We start from the raw sequence: 14,499 nt of genomic DNA, 5'->3' as shown, positions 1-14,499 counted from the left end.
GGCCAACCTGTGGTGTTTTGAATTATAAGTAGGGTAAAGCCTCCTTCCATTCCCCTTTATTTCCTAAAGGAAAAAATCACCTTGAGAAAGGGGATCTGCTCAGAAGTAAATCTGGGGTTCCTGGATTATCTGATGGGCTTGTTGGAAAGATGATCCCATTTGGGAACCTGAAGGGTTAGACCCAGGCTTGGCCTGCAGACCTCCATCCATACATGCCCTTCTGCCTGAGGCTTTCCCTGGGCTTTGGTAAATAAGGGAATGAACATTTGGGGTTTGTCTTTAAAATCAAATCTAGAATGGAATTTAGACCCTTGGGGCTCCTAATAGAAACTACAGAGGCCCCCAAGAGAGTCTGTGTAAGATGTTGTACTTTGTGGGTTGAGAGTTGGTCTTGTGTTACTTGAATTCCATTTCTGAAGTCTTTTCCCTCTAAGTATAAAAGTAAAGTATGCTTGATATGGAACACACAGGAAAATATCAAGAAAATAGAACTCCTCTCTAGTCTCAAAGCCCAGGATGACTGTTGTTAATATTCTAGTTCTGTCCCTCCAACTCTCCACCAGGTTCTGCCTCTCTCATCCTTTCTTCTCTTTCTCACAGGGCTCCTAGCAGGTTCCCATGAATATCCTGGCCCCCCTGCAGTGGAGGCCTGAAAGCCCTGTCTAACATTCCCAGGGGTCCCGAGAGCCCATAAGCTGCCCCATTAGGGGCCCCCTAAGCTCCATCACAGTAGCCTAACCAGGCGTCTGAAACCAGATCTGCTCTGCATTTTGCTATCATTTCCAAAGACGTTTCCAGCACAACCTCCCTCCATAATTCAAGGCCTTCTTATCCGTGGTCAACAGAGCAGACAGCAGTTCTATAGTTAAGTGGGACATTATTAAATCTCCCAGAGGCATGATGAGTGCCATTGCCTTTAGAATGGAAAAAGAAATGTCTTCCCTTCTGCAGTACAGTGGATGAATGAAGCTGGAACCAACACATTTTAGAATTTCTAAATCCCTTTCATGACTTAATATTTTCAGAGACTGTCTGCTAAAATGCTCTTTCTGGCTTGCTGCTGCTGCTGTTGCTAAGTCGCTTCAGTCATATCTGACTCTGCGACCCCATAGGCAGCAGCGCACCAGGCTCCCCTGTCCCTGGGATTCTTCAGGCAGGAACACTGGAGTGGGTTGCCATTTCCTTCTCCAACGCATGAAAGTCAAAAGTGAAAGTGAAGTCGCTCAGTCATGTCTGACTCTTAGCAACCCCATGGACTGCAGCCTACCAGGCTCCTCCATCCATGGGATTTTCCAGGCAAGAGTTCTAGAGTGGGTTGCCATTGCCTTCTCCACTTTCTGGCTTAGTCATCCCTAATTTTGTTAAAGGCCCACTTATTGGATTTCTGTGACTTTTTATTTATGATGGCAATCCTGGTTTAGGAACAAAATGCAAACTGGGAACAGTTGTGATTAATCAGCCTTGCATTTTTTTTTTTTTAATGAAACAGGTGTAGACCTTGACCCAAGGGAACCGAGGGTTCTGAGGAAAGATGGTGTGATTGTCAGCCACTCGTTGGCAGCATTTGCTTACATTAGAGGTAGGTAATTGCAAACTTCCTAGATGGATTTACTGAATTCTTGTTCACAAATGCTCTGTTTAATTGTAACACTTGGATAGCTAAAGAAAGCAGGGAACTTCTCTGCTGGTCCAGTGGCTAAGACTCTGCACTCCCAGTTCAGGGGGTCTGTTGGATCCCTGGTCAGGGAACTAGATCCCATATGCTGCAATAACAAAAAAGGTCCCACGTGCCTCAACTAAGACCCAGCACAGCCAAATAAAATATTAAAGAAAACAGACTTTAAATCTGACACAGCAACTGCAGTCTTCTACAGTCCAGAAGCACAGAGATCTGAATTTAGATACTGGTCCCACTGGCGACCAACAAGAGAACCACAAATGCTGAAGTCCCACTCTCCAGCAGCTGGTCTCCAGGGGGATTTTCCGCTTTGCAAAGTAGGAAGCTGAGGAATGCATTTTCCGGCTTGAAAACTTGTGAAGGGCACAGGATTATTGAATTCCACCCTTGGTTGGAAGAACATTGAGCCGAAAGATGACTTACTGAACAAAACAGGTCGTGGTCTGCGGAGGCAGAGACCCTTTCTGAGTCACCAGTGTTACTGCTTGTGGTTGCCAAGGTTTCCCTGGATAATCTTCCCCTCAAGGATCAATCAGACTCCATCCTCCTTAATTAGCGGAGCCCGAATGGCTGGTCTGCAAGGGCGTGGTGCGTGCCGTCTTTCCTCATCAGCCTCTCTGCTTACCTCCGGATGGACCCTATTTTGGAATGTTGACTCTGCAAGTTTCAGCAATGCCTGCCTGACTCTGTTCAGGGAGCCAAAACTTCTGAAGACTTTTGTAAAATACATGGTAACAGAATGCATTATGGCATGACTTATTCGAGCCCTTGCCAGAGCTGGGGCTATTTGGAGTAAGCCTTCCATAGAGAATAATGAAGGCTTGAGGAAACACCTCAATCCAAGAGCTGGTATTCCAGCGTGGGACCTTCTTACCAATATTTTCTCTGTGTGGTGGTTGTGTGGTTGTTGAGAATCCTCTCCTTTCTAACCACCATCCCATTTCTGTTCCGGATAATTGTCAAACTTAAGAGATGTAAGAGATTTTATTGTTGGAAATATCCCATATTTTCAGAGTCCTTAGAGAGCCCCTTGGTGGAAAGGCAACGTGAAAATCCTTCACACAGAGGAGTGGTGACAAGGCTTATATGCTGCGGCCACTCTGGCTGTGCCGTTCTCCTCAATAACTGTCTTGTTCAGCTCCGGCGGCCTTAACAAGAGACCGTGCACTGGGTGACTTAAACAACAGAAATGTATTTTCTTCCTGGCTTGAAGGCCATGATTAAGGTTCCAGCAGGCTTGGTGCCTAGTGACGGCTGTCTTCTTGGCTTGTAGACAACCTTCCCCGTATCCTCACACAGCAGGGAGGGAAAGAGAGAAAGAAAACACTAGGTGTCTATTCTTTTTTCTTTTTAACTGAACTGTAGTTGATTTAATGCATTGTGTTAATTTCTGCTGTAATCAAAGTGATTTAGTTATACATATATTAATATACTGGAGAAGGAAATGGCAACCCACTCCAGTACCCTTGCGTTGAAAATCCCATGGACGGAGGAGCTTGGTGCAGGCTACTATCCATGGGATCGCAAAGAGTCAGGCACGACTTCACTTTCACTTTCACATTAATATACATACTCATTATTTTTCATGTTCATTTCCATTATGGTTTATCACAAGCTATAGTAGTGTAATTAATGTAGTTCCCTGTACTATACACTAGGATCTTCTTTATCCATCCTATATATGATAGTTTGCATTTGCTAATCCCAAACTCCCAGTCCAACCCTCCTGCATCCTTCCCCACCCCCTCGGCAACCACAGGCCCATTCTCTATGTCTGTGAGTCTGCTCTGTAGATAAGTTCATTTGGGTCATAGTTTAGATTTCATTTGGTGTCTCCTCTTACAAGGACACTAATCCTGTTGGATCAGGGCCTCACCCGTGTGACCCCATTGAAACTTAATTACCTCCTTATAGGTTCTGTCTCCAAATATAGTCACATTGGGGGTGAGGGCTTCAGTGCATGAATTTCAGAGGTTACAATACATAGTAGTGACCCTGAGACAGGGACTCATGCCCTCTTCTGCACACAAGGAAGCTGAGACTCAGAGGACTTGAGCCATGTGCCTGAGGACACTGAGTGGCCAGCAGCAGGGCAGGATCTGACTCAACAGATACAAAACCTGCCCTCCAGCTTCTCCAGCAGAGACGTGTGCCCTTCAGAATTTCGAAGGATGGAAATCTAATATCCTCGAGAGATCTGAATTAGCTTCTCTCCATCCCTATCTATCCTCTTGCACACTTATTACTCCAAGAAGTTATTTTTGCTGTTGTTGTTCAGCCGCTCAGTCGCGTCCAACTCTTTCCAACCCCATGGACTGCAGCACACCAGGTTCCCTGTCCTTCGCTATCTCCCAGAGTTTGCTCAAACTCATGTTCATTGAGTCAGTGATGTTATCTAACCATCTCATCCTCTGCTGCCCTCTTCTCCTTCTGCCCTCGATCTTTCAAAGTATCAGGGTCTTTTCCAGTGAGTCAGCTCTTTGCATCAGGTGGCCAGAGTATCGGAACTTCAGCATCAGCATCAGAAGTCATTGGAGATGCAGATGTTTGTCATCCTAGTCATTGCCATATCCTAGTGACTGAGACAGAGCTGGCACCGAGAAGATGCACAGTTAACAGTTAATTAGTGACCAGATGATGAGTCCTCCTCTGGTCTCATGAGCTGTCTTGTACCTTATCATCACCCTGTATTTGCTGTTTCTAAGTATCCAATTTTTAAGGAACGTACAGACTCGGTGGGTTATCAGGTTTTATCGAGGGATGTTTAGGCACGTTCTGAGGCCAAGCCAAGATTTCATGTCAAAGAGAAAAAGACTCTGAATGCGCTGTGTCAGGTGTTAATGAAACGGAGCTGCCACTAGAAGTTCGTTCATCAAATCACAGAGGCTCACAAAGTCTTAGGGGGACGGGGCCTCTGACCCTGCCTGTGAATTTCCTGGGCATGTTACTCTCTGGGTGGTTCTTCTGAATGGTCCCCAGCTCACAGCATCCTCCTCACTGGTTAGGCCAGCACATTGCAGTGAAGGGCAGGACCTTAGGCTGAGCCGTTTCAACACGAGCATCGCACAATGAGAGTATCACCATTATCATCACTAGAAAGTGGTGCCCCAGCCAGCTCTCAGTGGCATCTTCATCCTCAATGTAGGGACGTGATCAGAAGGCTGGACTAGGCTCCCTGGACACCCACTGAGAGGAGGAGGCCCTCCTACTGGAGAAGTCCCAACAGAAGCAACCAAGAGTAAGCTGGGAAGATTCTGGCAAAATCAGCAAATAGACAACGGACTGAGCAAATCAGAAGGACATGTCCTCAGGTCAGGCTACAAATAGCTTGGTCACATTAGTGCCGCCAAGTGCACATGGGGAACTGACAGACTAGAACCCAGAGTCAAGGGGCTTATCCCGGGATGTGGAGACACACAGACTGATGGAACGGACACAGAAATATCCAAGGGTTCCCGATGAACGATTTCTCTTTGAGCCATTTAAACGGTCTGTGAGGCATCTTCATAGGAGTGTTTGAATTTGTGTGTGCTCAATCGCTCAGTCATGTCTGACTCTTTGTGACCCCATGGACTACACTAGGTTCCTCTGTGGAATTTTCCAGGCAAGAATGCTGGAGTGGGTTGCCGTTCCCTTCTCTGGGAGCTCTTCCTGACCCAAGGATCAAACCCACATCTCCTGTGTCTCCTGCATTGGCAGGAAAATTCTTTACCACAGTGCCCCTGGGGAAGCCATGTTTGAATTTACCCTCTTCTCAATAATATAGACATATTTATTGAATTCATTCTAGAATTTAGATCATGGGTCTGAAGAAGCCACGTTTGAATTTACCCTCTTCTCAATAATATAGACATATTTATTGAATTCTAATTCTAGAATTTAGATCATGGGTCTGAAGAAGCTCTGAGAAAATTTTCGAAGTTAGGGAAATGGAAAGGGATGGATGTGTGTGTGTCTCCCTCTGTGTGAGTGTATGTGTGTGTGTCTCTGCGTGTGTGAGTGTGTGTGTGTATGAATGTGTATGTGTGTGTGTGTGTGTTGGAGATTTGGGGAGGTGACTTTGTTAGCTGGCTCAGCTGAAGATTGTGTCACAGGACATTTATTTAGTCTTGCTCAGAACTTGATGTCTTCCGTTCCATCTAGTGAGCATTTTATTAATATTTCCTGCCCTTTGCGGCCTAGTGTTTCTGACCCTGTCTTGGACCTGGGCCTTTGTGTGTCCTCGGCCTCTGGCAGAGCTCGCTGTGGACTTTTGGGGTGCATGGGGGTAAGTGGGGCCATGGACGGGAATGCAGCATTTCTCCTGCATTGGAAGGGTGTCATTGTTTCATGTGAAGGGAGCTCTAGGATATCAGACAGACCCACAATGAAACAGAAGTATCATAACACATTCCGAAGTTGGAGTTACATGATCCCCTGTCAGGGAGAAGGATGGGAAATCAGCACCGCCTTGTCACGGAGGTGTGGGTTCTGAAGTGTTCCCACGGCCTCTAGTCTTTGCTTCCATGACAGAAAGTTACTATCACATCCCTAAGTGCTGTCAATCCAGGCCCAGCACGCCTTGCTTTTTCACCTGACGGTAGCAGGGCCCCCCAGGATGGAGCTCTTGCTCAGTCTCTTGGTGTCTTTTTTAGACACAGTAAGTTTGAGCTGGAGCTGTGTTGGCTGCAGACCAGAGTTCTAAGAGGCAGGGGACCTTAAAGGCCACCTTGGTGAGACTCCCCAGGGCTTGTCACCACTGATGAAATTCAAGTCCTTCACTGGACCTGTGAGGAACTAAGGCCAAATGAGCGTAAGGCTGACAATAGCACAGTGTGAAGATTCTGTTTAACAAGCAGTCTAATGCCTTTATTTTAACAGAATACATAATAGGAAAGGTGAAAGGTTGTTGCTGACCCACGAAAAGACGCCAGGATTCTTGGCCTCCGGAGGAGAAGAATTCAGTCCGGGGCCAGAGGCGAGGCTTGATCACTCAGAGCTTTTGTATGATAAAGTTTTATTAAAGTATAAAGGAGATAGAGAAAGCTTCTGACGTAGGCATCAGAAGGGGGCAAAAAGAGTACCCCCCTGCTAGTTTTTAGCTGGATGTTATATAGTCACTGCTGCTACTGCTATTGCTAAGTCGCTTCAGTCGTGTCCGAGCCTGTGCAACCCCAGAGATGGCAGCCCACCAGGCTCCACCATCCCTGGGATTGTCCAGGCAAGAACACTGGAGTGGGTTGCCATTTCCTTCTCCATATATAGTCACTATCAGTCTGTTAATGAAAGAAAGGAATGTCTTAAAACTCAGAATGGCACGAGGCCCCTCATCCATTAGATATATTTTGGGATAATCTTGGCACCAGACAATTCATCCCAGGCCATAAAATGATTGACTTGAATCTTGTAGAAGGGAGATTACCATACACATAGTTTCGTTTACATAGACTAGGAGAACAGTGTCTGAGTATAACATAATGGTTTGTCAAGTAGGTTCTCAGCCATTAGGTGGAACTGACTTGAAGACAGAGTCTGGGGTAAATGCATCGTACATTAACATAGCTCAAGACAAACATTTCCACAAGAAAAATGCACTGGTTAACTCAAGGTTTGAGAATAGTTAACTTCAGGTGGAACCAGGTGTCATTATGGCAGCACAGTATTTTAAGAGAAACCTCCTTTTTAAATTTGTATAGAGAAGGGGGAAAATATATATACATCACTAGTTTGTTTCCTCCTGCCACTTAAGAGAGATAAAAATGTCTGACACTTGCAGCCTATTTCCTCCATTTGGAGACACCTGGCCTTCCTGCCTGTTACCCTCCCAAAGGGCTTCCCTGGTAGTGCTAGTGGTAAAGAACCCAGCTGTCAATGCAGGAGATTTAAGAGATGTGGGTTCTTAGATCTCCCAGGAGCCTGGGTCGGGAAGGTCCCCTGGAGGAGGGCATGACAACCCACCCCATGGGTGTTCTCGCCTAGAGCATCCCATGGACAGAGGAGCCTACGGCCCGTTGGGTCACAAAGAGTCAGACACGACTGAAGCAACTTAGCATGCACACGCATGATAGGCAAAGGGGTCACAAAAGCCTACAGTGGTCCAGTTGATTTTAGAAAACAGATGGTGTCCTCTTAGTGTAAAGCCTGGGGCTCTGGACAGAGCTCTGACCCCAGGTTGGGTCCCAGCTGGGTGGTGGCTTTGGGCAAGTGAGGACAGGAGGAACTGGGCCAGTTCCCAGCCACGGCTCCATCAGCTAACATCTGTGATTCTGTGACTGCAGACCAGTTGGCTGAGTTGACTAGGAAACCTCGATTCCAACTGGCTGGCCCAAGAGTTGCCACGTTTTGCATCTTTGATCATTGGATCTCAGCAGACTCAGTTTAATGGCCTGAAGAGTGATCACTTGGCAAGAGGTTCATGGGAGCCAGAGGTGCCTAGGGTCTGATGAGTGAGAAGCTCCAGTGGCACCAGAATCCAGATCCCCAGCCCCACCCACCGCCACTTCCAGAGCAGAGGGAGAGAGGGAGAAAGGCAGCTAACATCGACCCCAGGCCACCAAGCCTAGTGCTGTAGATACGCGGCGCCTCCCTTCCAGCACTCAGCAGAGAGCTGTGTCACCCTCAGTTGGGACTGGGCGAAGAACAAGGCCGTTCAGCCCCAGTGCTCAGGGAGCTTGCATTCTTTGGGGTGAGAAAGGATAAAATACACTCAGAGACTTAACAACATTCGAGAGGCTATGAGACCTAATGACAGGGGGACTGAGTCCAGGCTGGGCATGGGGCACAGAGGCCTGGATGAGGAGGGGGAGAGAGAACATCGCAGGCAGAAGGAACGGCGTGCGCAAAAGCACCAAGGTGCCAAGTCATCTGGCCCCTGTGAGGGCTGGAGAGAGGCCAGTGGCCGGAAAGCAGAAAGCAGGGGCTCGAGTCTTTGGAGTTGAACTTGAGGTTGGTTGCACCAGCCAGGTTCTAGCAAGCTTCATAGGTGATGGTCAGGGTTTGCTTTTTATCTGTTAGGCAGAGAGAGAAGGTTATATAGGTTTTAAGTAGGACAAGGATGCGATCTGATGTGCATTTTTAAAAAGATTACAATTCCAGTGGGGAAAATGGATGAGGACGGCAGGAAAGGAGAGAGGAGACCAGCTAGGGGCGGGAAAGGTGGAGAAGTGTTATCCTTCCTGTTTTTCAGATAAATTCACTAGATCCAAAGGCACCTTAATGATAGGAAAATACAGGTCATTCACCATGTATATGCTGTCTAATGCCTAATACCAACAATATATGGAGCCTGTATGTATAGACTTCCCTGGTGGCTTAGACGGTAAAGTGTCTGTCTATGATGTGGGAGACCCGGGTTCGATCCCTGGTTCGGGAAGATCCCTTGAAGAAGGAAATGGCAATCCACTCCAGTACTATTGCCTAGAAAATCCCATGGAGGGAGGAGCCTGGTAGGCTACAGTCCATGGGGTCGCAAAGAGTTGGACATGACTGAATGACTTCACGTTCACGTTCAGCGCAGATCCAGTTTTAAAAGTGGACATGTGACATGAGCCAGCATTTTGACAAGCGAGACTAGGTAAGCATCTGAAGAGATGGATACATAATTGGGGATCAGGGAAATAAATACAAGTCAAGCCACAGTGAGATACAGTTTTGTACCCATAAATGGGAAAAAGCTAGAATCCTGACCATACCTAGTGCTGGAGAAGACGAGGAGTCACGCGGTTTCCCAGGCACTGCAGCCACTCCAGAAGCTACCCTGCCCACATTTCCCCAAAGTCACGCATCTTACGACTCATTCAGTTGCCGTCCTAGGTCAGCACCAGAGAGAAACACTTGCACGCGTTGACCCAGGGACATTTGCAGGAGTGGTCACGGCTACAAGGCCCACAGAAGGAACCTGGCAGCCCCCGGATGCCCACCACCTGGCGACTGTGTGAACGAACCACAGTGCCTTCAAGAGAGCGGAGTAGCATGCAGCCATATACTGTTGGGTTCAGAGCAAACGCCAAAGCCCAGACACTAAGCTGTAATGTTACACCCTTTTCCTAAAGCTGTTAGGAATACGTGGAGATGCAGAAAGCTATACTCAAAAGGCAAGCAGGGGAGGAGTGGCCATGGAATGCAGGTGTAGTTACCTTGATATGGGGGGAGGCTGGCGGGAGGGGAACCCACAGGTTAGACACAGGTGTTGTTGAGGTCCAGCTCCCACTCAGGGGGCTTATTCACAGCACAGGTGCTGGGGACAGAATTTAAATTGCTTAATTAAATGAATAAATACAAAGGAAGGCCATGTATTGACCCATAAAGACTGTGTCATATCCTAAGGGTTCCCTGCTGGCTCTGTGGTAAAGAACCTGCCTGCCAAGCAGGAGATGTGGGTTTGATCCCTGGGTCAGGAAGATCCCCTGGAGGAAGAACTGGCAACCCACAAGTATTCTTGCCTGGAGAATCCCCTGGAGCCTGGCAGGCTGCGGTTCATGGGATCGCGACTAGTCAGACACAACTTAGCTACTAAACAACAACACGGTTAGTTTAATTCTTTAAAAAAGAAATAGGGTTGGGGAAGGAGAGAGAGAGAAAGGAAGGAAGGGGGAACTGTAACTAGCCCACCTGTCTGGAGCAGAGGCAGGCCTTTGTCCTGGCCTGAGCCCCTTTTGCGCCTATGAGACCATTGCTGGGAATGATGGTCTTGTGAGCAAGGAGAGAAGGGGGCTGTGAGTGATCATTGTTTCCCAGAAGCTTGACCAGCACGGGGTATTTCTGCCTGGAACTGGCCTGTCCTGAATGGGGCTGGCTGGAAAAGGTCACAAATGGGTGGGAGTCCGTTTCGCCATCGGCAGCAGCTCTTGCAGGCATGGCAGGAGGTGATGTTGTAGGCCTGGCTTTGGTGGGCTCAAGGTTGATGCTTTTGCAGGAGAAGGGGAAGCTGAATTATGGCTGCACCAAAAGCCCATACTAGAACCATGAGGACAGGAAGGATTGGAGAAGACAATGAGCCAGAGGCTTGGTGGGGCAGTGGCGGGGAGGCGGGGGACAGGAGGCAGCAGGGACAAGAAAGGAGGAGGATTTGAAGGAAAGAAAGGTGACAGTGAAGTCAGGAGCAATGAGTCCACCCCCAGCAGAGGCTTTGATATGCAAGGGGAGAAGGAGAAAGGATTTGCCCCTCAGATCAGGGCCTTGGTTCTCAGCATCATTTTGTGTAATATTCTGGCTTAATGGCTTCTCGACTGTGTCCCAAATGCCAGCATCTCCCAATCCCCGTTCTACCACCACTCGCAGAAATAGAACACAAAAGATGTGCCTCCAGTTGACCAAATCTTCAAACTACCTTGGGGCTTCCCTAGTGGCTCAGACAGTGAAGAACCTGCCTACAGTGCAGTAGATGTGAGTTCCATCCCTGGGTTGAGAAGATACCCCAGAGAAGGGAATGGCATCCCACTCCAGTATCCTGGCCTGGAGAATTCCATGGACAGAGGAGCCTGGTGGGCTGCAGTCCATGGGGTTGCAAAGAGTCAGGACTGAGTGACTAACAACACTTCCAGGATCAAAGTAACCTTAACTCTTGGGAAAAATATGTTGTTGTTATTTTTATAATGTTTTAATATCTTAATTTAAAATTTACTAGTTTTAATGTTATAATATATTGTCTGCATTGCAGACACAGCTCACTGCCCCTCTCCCTACCAAAATCAGCTTTGCGTTCAGACTTCTGTGACTTAGGGAGAGTGATGAGACTGTGCTCAGAGGGCTGATGGCAACAAAGAACATTTGAGGCCAGTGACTTCACCAGTGACTTGAACTGTGAGTGAAGGAAGCCGACCGGGGAAGTTTCACGTTTCAAGAAGATAACGTGTCCCACTTAGAGCTCTCCCGTCAGATCACAGGGGCTGGATTTCTTGACTGGACATGAAACGTAGCAGCCGCTGAGATCTGAGCCTCCAGTCTGCATCTCTGGGAAGGATCGAGGCGGCAGAGACAACTCGTTATTCGAGTGTAGTGAACAGGGGGCCATGTGCCTGGAGGAGGATGGTTCTGTGGAGACGTAGGGGCACGTGCCGGTGGTTCATCTCACAAGCTGCCCGCAGCTCAGGAGCTGGGCTCCCGTCCTGGCTCCACCTAAGGAAGCCAACTATGCTCAGACGGTGGCTCCCCATGCCACCCCCTGACCTCAGTCTGAGTCTCTATTGTTGGGGATTCACAAAGTACAGCCCACAGGCTGGTTTTGTAAATAGGGTTTTATTAGAACACAGCCATATCTGCATCACCTTTCACGTTACAACAGCACAGCTGAGAAGTTGCCGCCCAGGTCCCGTGGCCCACGAATCCTAAAATAGGTCCTATCTGACCCTTTACAGAAAAAAAAAAAAAAATGTCAACTCCTGATCTGTATTATAGGAAAGTTAACTGGATTGTTACTTCCCCAAATGGGAATGCTAGCACCTCAGGGGATACAGAGCTGAAGAAGAACAGTCCTTTCCACATGTAATGTAAGGATTAAGCATATGTTAGGATTTAGATAGACTAGGGTACATAATACAAATTAGCATTGCTTCTATTCCTATTGTACAATCATTTGGATGTGGAACTTTCATTACCAGAACCTTTATTTATATTTATTTTTTAATCTGAAAGAAGTTAAGCTGTGTAGCATTTAATATCTTAGGGCTTACACTCATACTTTATATGTAATTCATTTTTCAAAGTTTACTACAATTAATAATAGCTAACAGCTTCTTAAATATCTGTTATGTGTCATTGAGTGTTCTGAGAGGATCATAGAAAGTAACTCAACTTTATGATAGAAAGGGGCTTTGGGCTCCATTTTACAGGTGAAAAAAACTGAGGCAGAGAGAGGTGATGTAATTTGCCAAAAGTCACACAACTAGTGAGTGGCAGGTCTGCATTTGAACTCAGGAAGGTTCAGCTTCTCGGGTCCTTTGCTATGTGTCCTCTCATAAACACACATGTATTGACTACACATGCTCCAAGCCTCTTTTTGTTTGTTTTACTCAGTAGGGGCATATGCTCTTAGGTGTGGCTGGTCTCGGGGATTCTGTCCAGGACTGGGATTCTGATTGCCCTCCTGCCTGGCCGCGTAACTGTTCCTGCGGGCCTTAGGCCTGCTGAGGGCTGAGCTCCCCCGGGCCCTGACGTGCTCTCTTGCCTTTACAGCCCATCCGGAGAGAGCCGCCCTGCTGTTTGTGTCCAGCGTCTGCATCGGTCTGGCACTCACGTTGTGCGCTTTGGTCACCAGAGTGTCCTGCACCAAGGACTTCCAGGAGCTGCAGCTGGCAAGGGAGCACCTCGTGCCAGGAAGCGACAAGGCTGAGGAGGACAGCCAGGATGAGGAGGGGGAGGAGGACTCCTCTGACTCCGACTTGCCAGGGGATCTGTCAGGGTTTGGTAGGACTACATATCCTGTCTACAGTTCCATAGAGGCTGCAGAGCTGGCAGAGAGGATTGAACGCAGAGAGCAGATCATCCAGGAAATATGGATGAACAGTGGCTTGGACACTTCACTCCCAAGAAACATGGGCCAGTTCTACTGAGAGCCAGATCCATCCTGATGTGAGCACACTTTCTGAAGAGGGAAGGTTCCAAAAGCCCCTCCAGCTCTGTTCCACTTGTACCTTCTGTGAAGGAGAATTTGTCATGCCATCCAATACTGGGGAAGCCAGAAAGTTCTTAAAGGGACATTTCAAACTGTTTACAGCACATCCCAAAATAAATGTGGAGGGAAGAAATCTTTGTTTTCTGTTATTTATTTAAAGTCATGTGTATACGCTAACAGAGCTAGAGTTCACATTCATCGAGCACTTATAATGCCCAGCGCTGTTCTAGCTGCTTTTCGTGCATTAAGTTATTTAATACTCATGACAACTTCATGCGATGCTGCTGTCATTTTCATTTTACAGATGGATATTCAGAAGATCTCTGTCTATCCATCAAGAAATTATGCTACTATTCAAGATGGCAAGCATGAGTTGAGTGACCTCAGGCTCACTGGTGGTATTATGTTTAGAGAAAGGGTTGGCAAAAAAATTTTTAAGGTGAAGATAATAAATATTTTAGGCATTTCTGGCCAGATAGTGTCTACAACCACGACTCACCTCTGCCACTGGAGCTCAAAAGCAACCACAGCTAATACATAATGGATGAACACAGCTGTGTTTCAATAAAACTTTATTTGTGGAAACTGACATTTGAAATGAATGAAGTTTCGCATGTCATATATTCTTAATCAATTATTTTAAAATGTAAAAGCCATTCTTAGCTCATGGACTGTACAAAACAGGCGGTAGACTGGATTTGGTCTTGATTTTATAAATAAATTATGGTTTACGTGGCTCAGTGGTAAAGAATCTGTCTGCCAATGCAGGAGATAATCCATGGAGGGGGGGGGTCACAAAAGAGTTGGGCACAGTTTAGTGACTAAAACAACAATGGTTTACAATGGGGCTTCATTCGTGGCTCAAATGGTAAAGAATCTGCCTGCAATGCAGGAGACCCAGGTTCGATCCCTGGGTTGGGAAGATCCGCTGAAGAAGAGAAAGGCTACCCACTCCAGTATTCTGGCCTGGAGAATTCCATGGACAGAGGAGCCTGGCGGACTACAGTCCATCAAGTCACAAAAAGTCAGACACGACTGAATAACTAATGAATGAAGCACAGGCTGGAATCAAGATTGCTGGGAGAAATATCAATAACCTCAGATATGCAGATGACACCACCCTTACGGCAGAAAGCAAAGAAAAACAAAAGAGCCTCTTGATGAAAGTGAAAGAGGAGAGTGAAAAAGCTGGCTTAAAACTCAACATTCAGAAAACTAAGATCATGGCATC

The 14,499-nt window shown here is 47.1% G+C and overlaps 1 protein-coding gene across 2 annotated transcripts in view; it reads left to right on the top strand.

Moving 5' to 3' along the window:
* The window catches only part of EVA1C (eva-1 homolog C), a 106,731-nt gene extending 93,330 nt beyond the window's left edge, over positions 1-13,401 (top strand). For both annotated transcript variants that reach the window (XM_069549341.1, XM_069549351.1), the window contains 2 exons: positions 1,490-1,579; positions 12,830-13,401. In XM_069549341.1, the coding sequence (XP_069405442.1) occupies positions 1,490-1,579; positions 12,830-13,206 (467 nt within the window). In that variant the 3' untranslated portion in view covers positions 13,207-13,401. The remainder of the gene's footprint in view (positions 1-1,489; positions 1,580-12,829) is intronic.
* The last annotated feature ends 1,098 nt before the right edge of the window (positions 13,402-14,499 follow it).

The sequence above is a fragment of the Ovis canadensis genome, chromosome 1 (genome assembly GCF_042477335.2).
Source record: "Ovis canadensis isolate MfBH-ARS-UI-01 breed Bighorn chromosome 1, ARS-UI_OviCan_v2, whole genome shotgun sequence".
NCBI classification, from domain to species: domain Eukaryota; kingdom Metazoa; phylum Chordata; class Mammalia; order Artiodactyla; family Bovidae; genus Ovis; species Ovis canadensis.
Note: the sequence above shows the minus strand (reverse complement) of the source record. Positions and strands in the feature narration are given on the sequence as shown.